This window comes from Dama dama, chromosome 4 (assembly GCF_033118175.1).
Source record: "Dama dama isolate Ldn47 chromosome 4, ASM3311817v1, whole genome shotgun sequence".
NCBI lineage: Eukaryota > Metazoa > Chordata > Mammalia > Artiodactyla > Cervidae > Dama > Dama dama.
Window position 1 is genome coordinate 42,061,253 of NC_083684.1, and position 15,740 is coordinate 42,076,992.

The 15,740-nt window shown below is 41.9% G+C and overlaps 1 protein-coding gene across 3 annotated transcripts in view; it reads left to right on the plus strand.

The window, feature by feature from the left end:
* WWP2 (WW domain containing E3 ubiquitin protein ligase 2) overlaps positions 1 to 15,740 on the plus strand; it is a 140,697-nt gene that overhangs the window by 102,124 nt on the left and 22,833 nt on the right. For 2 of the 3 annotated variants that reach the window (XM_061138849.1, XM_061138850.1), the window contains exon 9: positions 8,046 to 8,135. In XM_061138849.1, the coding sequence (XP_060994832.1) occupies positions 8,046 to 8,135 (90 nt within the window). Of the gene's footprint in view, positions 1 to 8,045; positions 8,140 to 15,740 lie in introns of those variants that run through there. The other variant, XM_061138851.1, reaches the window with a different exon arrangement.

Consider the following 15,740-nt stretch of genomic DNA (forward strand, 5'->3'; position numbering starts at 1 on the left):
ACTCCCATGAGCATGCATAAGCATTCCTGCTAAAACAAAATTGTCAGATAGTTTTCACTTTGGCCAGTCTGACCGATGTGAATGGGGTGTCTCTTGCTGGTTTTACTTTGAATTTTCTTCCTTATCCTTGAGATTAAACTGCTTTTTATATTTTAAAAACATTTGGTTTTTGAGTTTCTTTTCTTGTGAATTGCCTGTTGATATATTTCTGTTTGGCTATCTGTTGTTATAATCTGCAGAATTTCTTAATATGTGCTGGGTACCGATTGCCTCTCAGTTATGTGCATTGCAAATATTTTCTCCTTGTCTGTGGCTTTTCTTTTAACCTTTTTATGTTGCTTTTTATTGTACAGGAGTTCAAATTTTAAGTAGTCAAATTTGTTCATCTTTTTCACGTGCCTTTTGTGTCTTGTCTGAAATACTTCCTAACTCTGATCATGTAAAAATTTTACATGCATACGTGACTCCCCTGATCCTCATGTTTTGTAGATTCTGATATGCATGTTATTTCACATTTAATTTCTTTAAAATCAAGATGTGATTTATAGTCATTAGAATGTTATAGTTTAATTGGCAGAGTTTTTTTTTTTTTTCTTTCTTGGTGATATATTAAAAATCTTATAATTGGTGGCATTTTAGATTTAATGAACAATACTGTATTTTTATAATTTTTAACAAAATTTTATCTTATGCATGTTATTTTTTCCACTCAGCATATTGTAAATAGTATTTTAAATGGCTGAATATTCATTATAGAATTAACATAATTTACTAGTTTTCCATTTTAAAGCATTTAGGTTTTTTCCAGTTTTTTTTGTAACATGCTACAACATACTGTGACATATACACTTACAGCTAAATCTTTGACACATAATTATTTCCTTAGGATATGTATTTGAAGTAGAATTGCTGAATTAAAGGATGTTCATGTAGGAGAAGTTTTAACCAAGTTGCAAAATTGCCCTTGGGAGCATATATATCCATTTTTGCTCCTATCAACTATGTCTTTTAAACACTTAAAATTTTTTTTTAATTTAATTTTTTTGGCCATGCTGTGCAGCCTGTAGGATCCCAGTTCCTTAGCCAGGAATTGAACCTGCTCCCCCTGCATTGGAAGCATGGAGTCCTAACCATTGGACCACCAGGAAGTCCCCCACCAACTTTTTTTTTTAACTGGAGAATAATTGCTTTACATTGTTGTGGTGGTCTCTGCTGTACATAAACTCGAATCAGTCATAATGATATATATCTCTCCTCTCTCTTGAGTCTCCCTACCCCCAACCCCCTCCATTCTACTACCCCTCTAGGTCATCACAGAGCACTAGGCTCTGTGTTATATGGCAGCTTCCCGAGAGTTATCTGTTTTACACAATAGTGTATATATGTCAATGCTACTTTCTCAATTTGTCCTATGCGCTCCAAGTATTTTTTAAAAATAATTTTGTTTATTTATTTTTGTCTGTACTGGGTCTTCACTGCTGTTTGGGCTTTTCTCTAGCTGTGGTGGACAGGGGCTACTTTCTAGTTGCAGTACGTGGGCTTCTCATTGCAGTGGCTTCTCCTGATGCAGAACACAGGCTCTCGGGCATGGGGGCTTCAGTAGTTGTGGCTCCTGGGCTTTGGAACACAGGCTCAATAGTTGTGGCCCATGGGCTTAGTTGCTCCACGGCAAGTGGGATCTTCCTAGATCGGGGATTGAACCCTTGTCTCCTGCATTGGCAGGTAGATTCTTTACCACTGAGCTACCATGGAAGCCCTCTCCAACTATTTTTTAAGAGTGACTATTTCCCTACATTACCAAACTTATCTACAATTTTTAAAATCTGCAAATTTGATTTTTAAAAATGTTTTTATTTTTTTAGTAGACACCATCTCTAGGACTCGTCTTGTGTCTCTGTGAAAGCATATCTTTTAATGTTGCCATCTTCCATTGAAGGGCTTTGTGGACTTTTCCAAGGCAAAAAAAAAAAAAAAGGGATGGTTGAAAAAGAAGAAAAACAGACCTTAATTCAGAATCCTCAGTAGCTACTACTGTGCTGCTCTATGCTTAGGGGGCATAAAGTGCTGGTTGTTGATAGTTTTAAAAAGGGGGTTAGTGTGCTTGGATTTAAAGGAAAGCTCAGTGTTTCAAGAAGGGTTCTTAGGGAAGGTCTGAATTTAACATACTTCTTACTCGGTTTACAGAGGACCTCCTGAAGCAATGAAAACAGTGAAGAGGAGATATATTCCATTGCACACAGATTTTTGACTCATAAAACAGTCTGACCATGTCCCTACAGAGGAAATAAATCTTACGGTTCACCCAGGAAGTGGCCAGAGCTTGGGGAATAAATGGGATTTGGTTCAGAGTTAAAATTTATTATAGGATCATAAAGTAAGAAAATATGAATTTCCTGTAATGTTTGCCTGAGGAAAGTTGAATCTCTACATAGGCAGCTTTAAGAATACCTGAATACTTTCAGTGTATTTTCTGAAGTTTAGTTTGTGTCTAAGTAACCAGCAAGGCATCTTTTGTTTACTGGTAACTAAGTATTCTGGCAGGACTTTGTTTTCTGATGAAGAGAGTGTATTTTGAATGAGAGTCAGCTTCACTAATGCCCAGTGCTTGTGTTAATAAAATTTATTAACAATTTATAAATAATACAATTAATAATGCTCTTAGTAAGAATTTGTGATTCATCTCCAATTCTAAACCAAAATCCTTGGACTGTCGGATTTAAATTCCTTCTTAATTTAATTTGACTCTTGGTGAAACTGTGATTCTGTCCAAACTTACAGGATTCTGACCAAGATGTGTGTTAATCAGGATGGTTGAATATACACTGTAACAGCAAGTAACTGAGAACTGATTTCCTGAAGACCTTTTAGGAAACTTTCCACAAGAAAATGTGGTTCAGGTGACCAGACAATTTCCTTTCAGATAACATAGAAATGATTGCATGCCATCCTAGTAATGAAATTGAGATTTTCTGCCTTTACCTTTTTAATAATGATGGTGGTTTGGGGGAGAACTGGGGCATGGAAGAGATACAACTTATTATTATTACCAAACACAAGGTTGTGAGTTTGATGCACAGTGAGGCCAGACAATACCTAAATGTTGTGATTTGGAGGGCAGAGAAAGGTTTATTGCAGAACCATACAAGAAGTTGGGTGACTTGTGCCCCCTAAAATCCCAAACTCCCCAATCACTTCCAAAGGCAAGGTGAGGAAAGGACGTGGTTAGCTGTTGCAGACTTCTTGGTGTTGGAATCCTTTATTCTTACAGCTGTCCACATAGGTCAGGTCATGATGTTCCTATAAACCTCCAACAAGACAAATATTATCCTCTGTTCTGAAACTTTTTATATGAATGGACTCTTAAAGATTAGAACCTTGAGAATGGGCTATCCTGTGTATTTCAGACTACAGGTAACATTCTTTTACAAAAGGTGCAGAGCCAACATGACTAAGCACACGAAGTTTAAAAGAAACAGGTCTAGTATGGAGTCAGATGCGTTCTTCCGTATCACAAACTGAATAAAGGACAGTTAAAATCCATAGGAGCAAAGGGAATTTCGGTTTTTTAAAAAAGTACAGAGATTAATTGAAACTGGAGACTGTTTTTTAAGTCCTTTCAAATAGAAAGACCCTGTGTAGTCCATGGTCCAACTGAATGTTACGCATTGAAGGCCAAGGAGCAATGTGTTGGGAAGGGACCTGAATCGAGCTTGGGCTTTTGAACACTGTTTCTGAGAGCATCAAAGAAAGCTATTCAGTGGGAAAGGATGTGACCCACGTGACCAGAATGCAGTATCGAGACCCATGGGTAGTTTCATTGAAAAGCCTTTTAATCTCAGCATGAAGAAGGTGCTTGTAAGGTTCAGAAACCTAACCCCTGCCAGGGATGCGCTGATGAGAGGTTGCTGCCAGTATCACTTTCTTGGCATGGGGAGACCAAACCAAGATAGTCAGAAGGCTTAATCTATGTGGGTCAGCGGCTACAGAGGGGAGAGGAGAATCGGGAGGCTCGCTTGATTGACGATAGATTCGACCGACTCTGCCACAGGAATGGAGGGGAGGGATTTGTATGAATTCTGAGGAACCGTGCAGGTAGGGAGGAGTTGAGAGTTCTCTAGGAAAAGCAGCTAGGCCAGGTCACAGATCAGGGAGGGCCCATATGGACATTTAATCCGAGCAGGAGTCCAATTTTAAAAGGAAGAATGTAGATATCAAAAAAAAAAAAAAGGAAAAGGAAAAGTAATGGAAGAAAGGTCTTATTCCTCTTGGTAACTATTTTTCTAGCTAAGCCAATTGAGAGAGTTCATAGAAGGACACTGAGATTCACCGGACAATAATAGTGCCCAAAAGAGAGTCTTTCATTTCTAAGGATCAACTGGGATCAAAGACAGGATAGACAGGTCTTGTCTAGGCTTGGGAGGCGCCGCCATAACTCTTGAATATAAGCAAAGAGGACTTCACGCCGATTTCCTTCCTGACAGTGCAGGAAGACCACTATGTCAGTTAAAGGCATTTACTTCATGGAATTTTAAGAACTGTCCCTTCTTAAAATGAAAATAGTAGTCAAAGTATAATAAAACCAAAGTTCTCTCCTTGCCTCAAATGAAATAGAACAGAAGCCAGAAGTTGAGACCACTTATGAGATGAGAGTTATAACAAAAGAATTGTTGGAATAAAAAAAATGTGTTTTAGCACCTTTTCTCTCCAACTACAACAGCACATATTTTGTCTTTATTCAAGGGACAGCCCCACCCACCTATTACGGTCAGTTTTCCAAATAGTGACTGCAAAATGAGCAAAGTTGTTTTATTGGGGCTTTTGTGCCACGGAATTGCCAAGGACAGGAAGGATAGAGCTAATTTCTTAGGAAATGCTGAGGCATTCTCGGCTCCTTAAATCTTTATTAGGAGCAAATGTTACGAAAGAGTGATTTGCTACCCTTGCCTTGAGGAGCTTCCTTATTTCAGTACTTATCCTTAAGCCAAGTATCTTTCTCAAGACTTTCTTTATTTCCAGATACAGATGAATAAAGAGAGTATCAAATTTGCTGCTTGATTACCAAACAGACAGGAGGAATTTGGAGAGGTGGCGTGAAGTCATTCTATGTTAGCCTCCTTTGTGGTTGAAAGTCCCTACTTGCTCCCCAGAGATGGGACACTAGCCTCTTGAACTTGCAATATCTATTACTCTTTTATCTTTAATTCAAGAGGGCATCGAGAGGGAGAAGAACTTTAACTTCATCCTGTGTGTCTTTTCACCTGATCACTTTTGCCAGAAGATTCTCCCCCTGCTCCTTTTTTTTCCCTTAAATTTGTCTATGCCAGGTCTTAGTAGCAGCACTCGGGGTCTATAGTTATGGCATGTGGGATCTTTTAGTTATGCCCTTTTAATAAAATACCAATTAAAGTGCATAGATCTTCCTTTTGCAGTGGGAGGAGTCAGGGCACTTGGGACAGGTTACCAGTAACCGTTTCAACCAGAAGCTGGAGTGGGAACGTGTAATATAGTGTTAGTCACTCAGTCGTGTCCAACTCTTTTCGACCCCGTGGACTGTAGCTCACCAGGCTCTTCTGTCCATGGGTTTCTCCAGGCAAGAATACTGGAGTGGGTTGCCATTCCCTTCTCGAGGGGATCTTCCTGACCTGGGGATCAAACCTGGGTCTCCTGTTTTGCAGGCAGATTCTTTACCATCTGAGCTACAGGGAAGCCCCAGGGAGCAGGAGTACCCAGGAGAACACGTGTCCTTGAGCACATTTTAATGGTGTTTGTAGCACTTTGGTCCTCAAACCAGTAGTGGATCCCTTTTGAGAGCAGGGAATGTGGAATAAGCAGACCTCAGTGCTCCCTGGGGGAAGCCTCCTAGTGGTGCAAAGTGTGTAGCCTCTTCCTATAGATGATATCTGAGCAGGGGTTTGTGATTATAAATGGAGCTCAGACATGAGTGAGGTGGATTTACTGTAATTTCTCCCCAGTCGTCATGATCCTGCAGGGCCCCCTACCTAGACTCCTGTGCTAGGGAGAACTGTTCACGTTGAGGTGGGTGGCGGAAAGGCACCTGGCACTTGTCTGCTGGGTTGTGGGTTCCTTATAAGTTCCACTTGCCCTTCCTTTCTTCCTTTCAGGGGGCCATGGTAAAACTCATAGGCTAGAAAGTCTGAGCTGAGTTATTTAGCCCCTCTGAGCCTTGGTTTCTTTGATGGTGATGGCATGTCCCACCTTAAAGCTTGGAGGCCGGACTGAATGAGGTAAAACACGAGCCTGCAACTCATTGTGGATGCTCAGCAGGTGATGGTTACCCCTTCCCATTTTTGCCTTGAAAACCTTGCATGTATCTCTATGTGAATTAGCCTCAGAGGGGCTCATCAGTGCTGTCCACTGATCAGATGTGAGAAACGGTATTAAATAAAGCTCATATCTATTTGAGTAGACACACCAGGCTTAGTGATAGAAGTTAGGACATTTATTTCAGTATACAGTCAACTCTCTGCTATAACATAAGTGTTCCTAGAAATCACCATGCTATGCTATGCCAAATCATGCAGCAAAAAACAGGGTTTATGGGAAGAAATGGGTTAAGGACATAACAGACAAAAATTTGTCAGTGACACAGACACAAACAAGAATGTAATAGCATAGTAGCACAGTTTTACACATGTTAAATGGTTGCGATTATAATACTACAGTAAAGATGCAGGATTCCACGAGAAGACCTGCTGTTTGCTTGTGGAAGCAGGTGCCTGAGGATTAGAGCTTGTTGAGTGTTGTCGTGCTGTGGTACGGGAGGGTTTTCTGAACTCAGACGGGAGTTGTAACACCAGATGTGGGTAAGTGCGATATGTAACGTGTCCCAAAGTGAGGTAGCCGGTAGATGTGTGTGGTTTTCTGTGTTCCTACACTACTGGGTTCAGCCCAGGGAAGCCTTCGGTGTTCATATAGTATGTTTAGAAGACAAATACATGCACAGCAAGCACAAAATTCACATCATACTCACGTTGTTCCCTTAAGTATCAAATCACACTGGCATAGACCTGTGTCTTCAAAATAAGCATTTCAGCAGAACTGACTGTACCACCTTCCTCTTGGCAGTAACCAAAAGTAGAAGTAGATAAAATCAATGTAAAACATAAAGACTAAGGGACCATTCACATCCTTTATAAAATGGTAATAATTTTATAAACAAAAATAAATCTTTGCATCCCTTATATGTAGGTTACTGTATTCTAGGTCAGTGGAGTTACTGTCAGACTGTGTTGAATGTGGGAATAACAGGAGTATGGGGATGGGTGGTCCTTGTCTGTATTTTGTGGTGATTTTGCCTTTTGGATCCGCTGTTTGGATCATCTGCTACCTTGTCTTTCTGCCACTGGCACAGATGAGCCACCCTTAGCACTCACACACAGAGACAGCGGTGGAACAGCCAATAAATAGCAGTTTACTGTGTTTCTTGGTTCATCCAGATCTCTTTTAAAGACCCTCTGTAAAGGAGTCCTATATTTTAAAAAGAAATGTGATCTTGAATATATATGATGCTAGGAGAACAAGGGGAATTGTATGATTTGTGACTTTGAGAGGTAATAGGTTACAAAGGCCGGAGGGTCCACGGGTGAACTTTAGGTGTGGGGGTCTGTGAATCCCCAAAACTGCACGCATTTTTGTTGGTAAGTGCATTTTGCAGGGAAGGAGTCTTCAGCTTTCATTACCTCCCTAAAAGGATCTTTTATCCAAAAATGGCCAGTAAACAGTGATTTGGAAAAATCCATGGGAATGTAGATTCATAGGGGTTATGTAGGGGAATTTAGCACTGTCTGTGGGATGTCTAATAACCTTGAGTCCATAGAGGGGAGCTCTCATAGTTTTCTCAAGAAGCAGGCATGGGTCCCATTGTCAGGGACGGTGTGGAGCTGGTCTGACCAGCGGGTTGGTCTTGCGTGTTGTCTTTGATGTGTCCTGTCAAATTAGCCAGATCAGTAGTGAAGGACCCCATTGAACCAGGACTTAGGCCTTTCACCAGCATGTCTCATGCCTCCCTTGACTTTATTTTGCAGATGGGAGCAGCGAGAGCTCCCCAACGGGCGTGTTTATTATGTTGACCATAACACCAAGACCACCACCTGGGAGCGGCCTCTTCCTCCAGGGTAAGACTTGGGCCATTGAGCCCCGAGGCTCTAGAACTGGCATCCAGAGTCCCCCATCGGCTTCTCCACCACTCTGCCACGATCATCTCTTTATTTCCCCCACTCTCCTCCTTTCTCTCTCTTTTCCCCTCCTCCCATAGTCCTCCTCTTCTGTGGTCTCTGCTCTCTCATTCTATTTTCCCTTCTCCCTGCATTCATTGCCTTGGCCATGGGAGTTCTTTGCTTTCTTATTTATTTATTTGACTGCACTGGGTCTTTGTTGTGACATGCAGGATCTTCGATCTTTCTGGTGCATATGGGGTCTTTTAGGTGCATCACATGGGATCTAGTTCCGTGCCCAGGGATCAAACTCGGGCCCCCTGCATTGGGAGCATGGAGTCTTAGCAACTGGACCACCAATGTAGTCCCCTGGCCCTGGGCTTTCTTAAGTGATATTCAGAGCCCCATGACTGTTGGGTTCTGGAGGAAGGAGGGCTTGGGAGGCTTCTGAGGCTATTGGTCTCTCAGTAGCTTCAGACATCTCACCTGCAGAAATAACCTATAGGGTGCAGTTTTCAGTTTCAGCAGACATAGTGAAGCATAGGGACATTTATTCTGGGTCCCTTAATTGCTTTTCCTACCCACTTTAATTCTGTTCTCATTTCTTAGGACATACTAGGATATTTAGAGCATCTATGGGGGAATAGCATGCACAAGGAAGCCTAGATAGGGTGTTGATGAGTTTCGCAGCGCCCTGCCTCCCGCCAGCCCCTGGAGACAGTGTGCTGCTGCATTCGGCTGGGCTTCGTGAGAACGCAGCGAAGTTCTCCAAAACCCAAGGATAAGTGAGGCTTCCAAGTAAGGGAAGACTGTCCAAGTTCAAGGAGAAGGGGTTTGGTTCCCTGTCTGCCAGGGACAGAAAGTTCTTTCCACATGTGTCTCCCAGTCCTAAGAACTTTCAAAAGGGAGTATATTCTGCTCTCAGGAAAGAATCACCAGTAGAGCAGCCATGAAGGCCTCCTATGCAGAACATGAACGCTGACTTCCTCCTCTGAAGCTGGCTGAGGGCGAGGATGTCAGAGTGGGCAGGGAGAACCCCGTGCTCCGTTTTGTTCACCTGTCAGGCGTGTGCTGGGCAAATACCGCCTCATTTCCCAGTCCTACAAGTTTCCATGCATGGACTGCTTTTAGTTTCAGTTTCCCTAGTAGAATGCTTGTGTTTTCCTTTCCTTTCTTGTCCTTCTGGAAATCCCACTCGTAATCCACCATCCTTAGTTCTCACGGCTCCCCCTCTCTTTTCTTAAACGAAGGAAACCTCATTTATTTTATTTTTTCTAACATTTATTTATGTGGTTGTGTCAGGTCTTGGTTGTGTCACGCGGGATCTTCCGTTGCAGCACACAGACTCCCTACTTGGAGTGCGCGGGCTCGGTTGTTCCACGGCATGTGGGATCTTAGTTCCCCAATCAGGGATCAAGCCTGCATCCCTTGCATCGCAAGGTGGCTTCTTAACCACTGGACCACCAGGGAAGTCCCCGTTTTCTCCTTTGATTTAAAGTCCAAGGAACTTACCAAAGTTAAACGTCTACTTCTTAGAAAAAGAATTAAACATTTTATTATGGATATTCTAGAAATGTTCATATTGAAGTTTTCAAATGTGCACAAAGAATCCCCACACTCTCAACACCTAGCTTCAATAATTATCAACTCAAGGCCATCCTTGTTTCATTGGTACCAGGAGTTGGCAAACTGTGGACCTGTTGGCAAAATCTGCCTGCCACCTGTTTTCATAAATAAAGTTTTATTGGAACATAGCCCCTCTCATTTGTTTACTTATGGTCCATGGCTGCTCTTGTGCTCATTGGGAGAGCTGAGTAATTATGACACAGACTGCACAGCCAGTAAAGACTAAAATATTTACTTTGCGACCCTTTGTAGAAGACATTTGCTAACTCCTGCTCTGTCATCCTCGTTCACCCCTCCCCCACCCCATCTTAGATTATTCTGAAGCAAATCCCAGACATCGTATTATTTTATCCAAGTTTCAGTATACATGTCTAAAAGATGTTCTCTTTTAAAAGTAAAACCACTGTATTTTTAAGTGTTTACCTACTACCATCAAATACCGAGTCAGATTTCTGGGTAGCAGTCAGATTTCTCCAGTTGTCTCATAAATTAATCATCAACTTTTTTTTTTTTTTAAATCATCAACTTTTAACAGGATGTGTTACACACTTGTACTTTGTGTGTTTACAGCACATATAACTCTTTAAGTCTGTTGGTTGCTTGCCTCTTAACCTCTCTGGTTTCTAAGTTATGGGAACCTTGACCTGGTGAACATTATGATGAAATATAAATGAAGATATTTAATGGTGTCTTTGAAGAATGGCTGAGGGTTTACTCTTGTTTAAGTGTTGAGGTGGGATACTAGAGCCAGCTTTCTTACTTTCAAGATAGTTATAATGATTTTTTTTTAGAAAAAGATTCATTTATTTATTCTTGGCTGTGCTGGGTCTTTGTTGTTGTGTGTGGGCTTTCTCTAGTTGTGACGGGCGTGGGCTACTCTTGTTGTGGGGCACAGGCTCTGGGTGCTCGGGCTTGAGCAGTTGCAGCATGAGGCTCCATGCTTGTGATGTGAGGGCTTAGTTGCTCTGCGGCACGTGGGATCTTCCCGGATAGGGATCGAATCGGAGTCTCCTGCATGGCAAGGTGGATTCTTAACCACTGGACCACCAGGAAAGCCCTGTAATGTTTTATTGGCTCAGCTCTGTGCCCTCTATAGCCCATGAGTTCTTCCTGAGTTTTAGGCCCTTTGAACTCCTGGCACTTAGTTCTACGATGTAATAGGGAACCTGGAAAGAAGAGAATGCTCAAGCTTTCATTGCTAATTACTGGGAGAAGTTCTGCTCTAGGGAAGTATTACCATGGTAAGAGCAATCTTGAAACTACAGATGGAGCCATTGCATTGTATCAGGAGTCCTAGTCATCCAGGAGCAAGACTGGGCCGAAAGATTCACTTTATTGTCCGTCCCCTCTGTCTCACCAATGGGACTCTTGTATAAAGACCAGTCGTTTATATGTTTTATCCTCACTTTGAGAATCATTATTCTAGTTAGAATAAAGGTTGAAATGCATATTGTCCTAACTTGTTCATAGCTTACAAAAGCTCTTGCCACTTAATAATACCATATTACATATTTGAAGTTTGTTAGGAGAGTAGATCTAAAAAGTTCTCATCACAGGAAAAAAAAAAATTGTAACCATGTGCAGTGACAAATGTTAACTACACTTACTGTGGTGATTGTTTTACAATATATACAAATATTGAATCTTTATGTTGTAAAGATAAAACTTAAACCTATTATAATGTTACATGTCAATTAGGTCTCAGTTAAAAAAAAAAAAGCAACCAGTCATTTTATCCAGGAGCAAAAAGTGTTGGACCTGGTAATTCAGGATGAGTGCAATGGTTTGTCTTCAGACACTTTTAGGTGGTTCTCAGTCCAGAGGTGAGCAGGGGGAGTAGGCACTATAGAGCATGGTATTGGGGACCATTGTTACAGAGGACTCCAACTTGGTCTTTAGGAAAGGCTGGGGGTGGACTTCAGTGAAAAGAGGAAGGTGATCCAGGTTAGGGGAACAGTGTGAATGTGAAAGGTATGTTTAGGGAATGATGCATGGAGCAGTTTTGGTGGAGTGGAGGGTTTGTGTGAAACAGAGATGACCAAAGTGTGTCTAGTAAGGCCCTTGGGTTTGGTGCAGTTGCCCCCTGGAATCAAACAGCATGAAAGGGCCTCCAACTGCTGCTGTGTTTTTATTGATTGTAATTCTGCCTAAGATTTCACCTTCTATCAAGGCTGTGATTATGCTGTTTGACAGTCTGAAATTCACCAATGCAGAGGACATATGGATCAAACATGTTTATTTCCATTCCTTCTTGAAAACCCACTAAAATGGCAATAAAAGTTATTTTAAAACGTATAATGATAAAGGCATGGAAGAGGAGAAAAAGCATATGGGAGATTGTAATCAAAGTTTAGTTGCTGAAGGATAAATGGTAGGACTGAGAAAGCTGAAACGTAAGCTTCCAGTGTGGGGTTTCCACCCAAAAGGCAGCCAGTTTGCACCGTGGAGCCCTAGAAAGCCTCAACCGTCAGGGACATATAGGGTATGTGTGTGTGAATGTGTTATGTGTAATGAGACTAAAAACCTGAAGTTTAAAACTTGGGCAGGGAGCAGCTAGATTCCTAAGTTGTCAGCCGTCACTCCCAACCCCCGCCACATGCATGTGTGCACACATACACACATGCAACCGCATGGCTACTGCTAGTGTAAGAAGTTCCTGGTGGAACAGAACCAGTGTGGTGAGCACGGTCATAGCTGAAGGCAGAGATGAACTCAGGAAAAAAGGATTGAGAATGCTATCCTCAGGGAAAAGATTGGAAAGTTGTTTATTTATTTATTTATTTTTTGCTGGGGTAGTGACAGGTAGCTCACTTGGTAAAGAATCTGCCTGCAGTGAGGGAAACCTGGGTTCGATCCCTGGGTTGGGAAGATCCCCTGGAGAAGGGAACGGCTACACACTCCAGTATTCTGGCCTGGAGAATCCTATGGACTGTATAGCCCATGGGGTCACAAAGAGTTGGACACAACTGCGTGATTTTCCCTTTCAGTTTCTTTCAGTGACCAGTCTAAGGGCAGAAAACTGCAGATCATGATATTTGAGGATCTTTTAGTGAAACAGCTGAGCAAATCCAGAAATCAACTTTTAGACATTTTAGCACTCAGGTGTGAGGATTGATACAAAGCCATCCTCAGATATGCAGGGTTTCAAAAAATTAACTTTGGTCCATCCTATCTCAGAAACTCCTAGCTATTTTCTTCCACCAGACAAGAGGAAACAGAGAAAGAAATCGTGAGATGCAGGACACAGGAGACTGACTCAGCTCAGGGGCCAAAAGGAAGATGAAAGAGGATGACTTAGGACAGGAAAGTAAAGCAGGCCTGGAGAACAGCTGCCTGCCTCAGACAAAGGGTGCTGGACAGATGAGGCCAAGAGTTAAGTGACCCTGGGTGGCACCTGCCCTGTCAGAGTCGGGGGCTGAATTAGTGGCAGGTCCTTGAAGTCCAAGCCGAATAAAACATGCAGTTCTTAACTTTAGAGAAAAAGTTGTACAAGTAAGGACATGTATGTATAGTATTCTACAAAGTTATAATCAAAACTCCAAATATTGATTCAATGATGCTTTTCTAAATTGGGAGGACAGGAAAGGAGAGAGCTTTGTGTGTGTTAGCCGGTAGGGTACAAGAACTAATTCTTCAGCTTCGATAGTGGCAAGTCCATAGTAATCTCTGACTTGGCAGAAATCAAGAAATTATGGAGTAAGCATTTGTTTAGAAGATACACTCAAGAGTTGAAGGTAATTGTTGCCCCCGGGGAGCAGAATTCAGCAGTGGGGAGAAGGAGGGCAGGAGACACTGGTTTTCATTGTCTCTCCCATAGTACTGTTTGTTTCAAACTATAGATACATGAGTCCTTTGCTAACAAATAAAAATAAATAAAGATCACCCGTTTGGAGTATTTATGAGAAAGGTGGGAAGGTTCCAGGTTATTGTGAGCGTTAAATATTAATTTGACATTTTGACTCCAGCATTTCATAAAGGGTCAGTCTGCTGGGGTTACCCTGATGGCAGTTTATGGGCTGGATTGCATGGGAAGGTTCATTCAAGGATACTTGGACATGGAAATGGAAAGTCAAGGACAGGGAGACAAAATAAAAAGAAGCCGTGGGGCTGAGCGGCTAACTGACATCAGAGGGAAAGGGAAAGTCAGGAATGATGGTGTGGTTGCATTCCTGGGTGGAGGACTGATGTGAGGAAGACTGTGGAAGATTCAGGTGTGGGGCGAGAGCGATGGCGTTTAGGTGAATCCAGAGTGATGGCTGGTCGTGAAAGCAAGGCAGTCCAGCAGGCGGAATCCATGCGCTATCCAGGAACGGGCCTTGGGAGGTGAAGAGAAGCCATATTTAGGGAGGTTTTCAGTTTGAAAGAATCATTGAAGAGGTGGCAGCAAAAGTCAGCTAGGAGGCTAACCCTGAAAGCTGAGGAAAGTATCAGTCAGCCCAAAGCATGATAGTCTTGTGAGTAAGATCAGAATTCAGAGATGGTGAGAGAAGGTAGTCAGGGAACAGAGACCCTCTGACACTTTGGAATCATCCAGTGTAATCCATTATGGGTTCCTTTTGCACTGGGTGAATCCTGTTTTCTTCAGTAGTATCTCCGACTTATCTTCTTGAAACGCCTTTTCTCCCCCTTCTCGTTTCAGACTTATAATGGGAAATTCAGGCATACACCAAATTTGAGAGAATAGTACAATGACTCCCTTGTAACCATGGCCTGGTTCTGACAGTTAGTAAGATTTTGTTTCATCTGACCTCCCACTCTTCAGGGGAGGCGACTGATGAATTGTCAAGCAAGTCCCAGTCATCCTATCCTTTGATCTATAAATACACCACATACGCCTCTAACAGATGAGATTAAAAAAAAAAAATCAGAATGCCATTATCCCGACATAATTAGGAGGACTTCCTCACCTCATGTCACCTGCAGTCTGTGTTCTGTTTTCCCCAATTGTCTTAAAAACATTTTCACACTTGATTTGTTTGAATCAGATCCAAACTCAAGATCAACACATTGCTTTTGGCTGATAATCTCATAAGTCTCTCTTAATCTGTAAGTTCCTTCAACCTTTTCTTTTTTTTTTTTTTAATGACCATATATTTGTTGAAGATCTTAGACATCTGTCTTGTAGAAATTCTCACATAATGAATGTGGCTGATTGTGATTCCTGGTGTTGTGTTACATGCTCCTTTATTCCTTATCTTTCCTGGCAAACTGGTCATTAGATGTGGAGGCTTAATTAGGTTCAAATTCATTTTTAAAAAATTGAAATATAATTTACACACAGTGAGATAAACAGATCTCTGTTCTGCAGTTCACTGAGTTTTGACAAATGCATACATTCATGTCATGCACACTCCATCAAAATGTAAATCATTTCTGTCACCCTGCAGAGCTCCCTTTCTTACTTTCTTTTGATCACTTCTTCACCATATATGTGGAAATCAAGCTACACCTGCCAAGCACAGCTGAGAATTTTCACTCCCTGTTCTAGCCCTGCCTTGCCCGTGGATATTTTAGGGCCGACTTTGGAAGATCGCTTCCTCACTAAAGATAACGTGGAGAGTCCTACTGTCTTTTACACCAACTCTTCCTATGACCAGTCAATATATTTTTGCTGGCATCTTATGTCAGGACAATTTCAGTTGCAAGGAACAAAAATTGGGATCCAAATTGGCTTGAATAATGAAGAGATTTCACTGCCTCATGATCCTGAAAATTCTAGACATAGATCCTGGTTTCAAGGGAACCATGATCCAGTGATTCAAACAGTATTCCCGGGGGACTGGCTTTTTTCCCCCATTTTTCTGCTCTGCCATCCACTGGGTCAACTTCATATTGTGTTTGGGTCCAGGATCTTAGCCAGTCCCAGGACTACATGCTTTCTAAATTACATCTGGCAAGGAAGACTATATTTTTCCCACTGTAAGTACTAAAAATTATGAG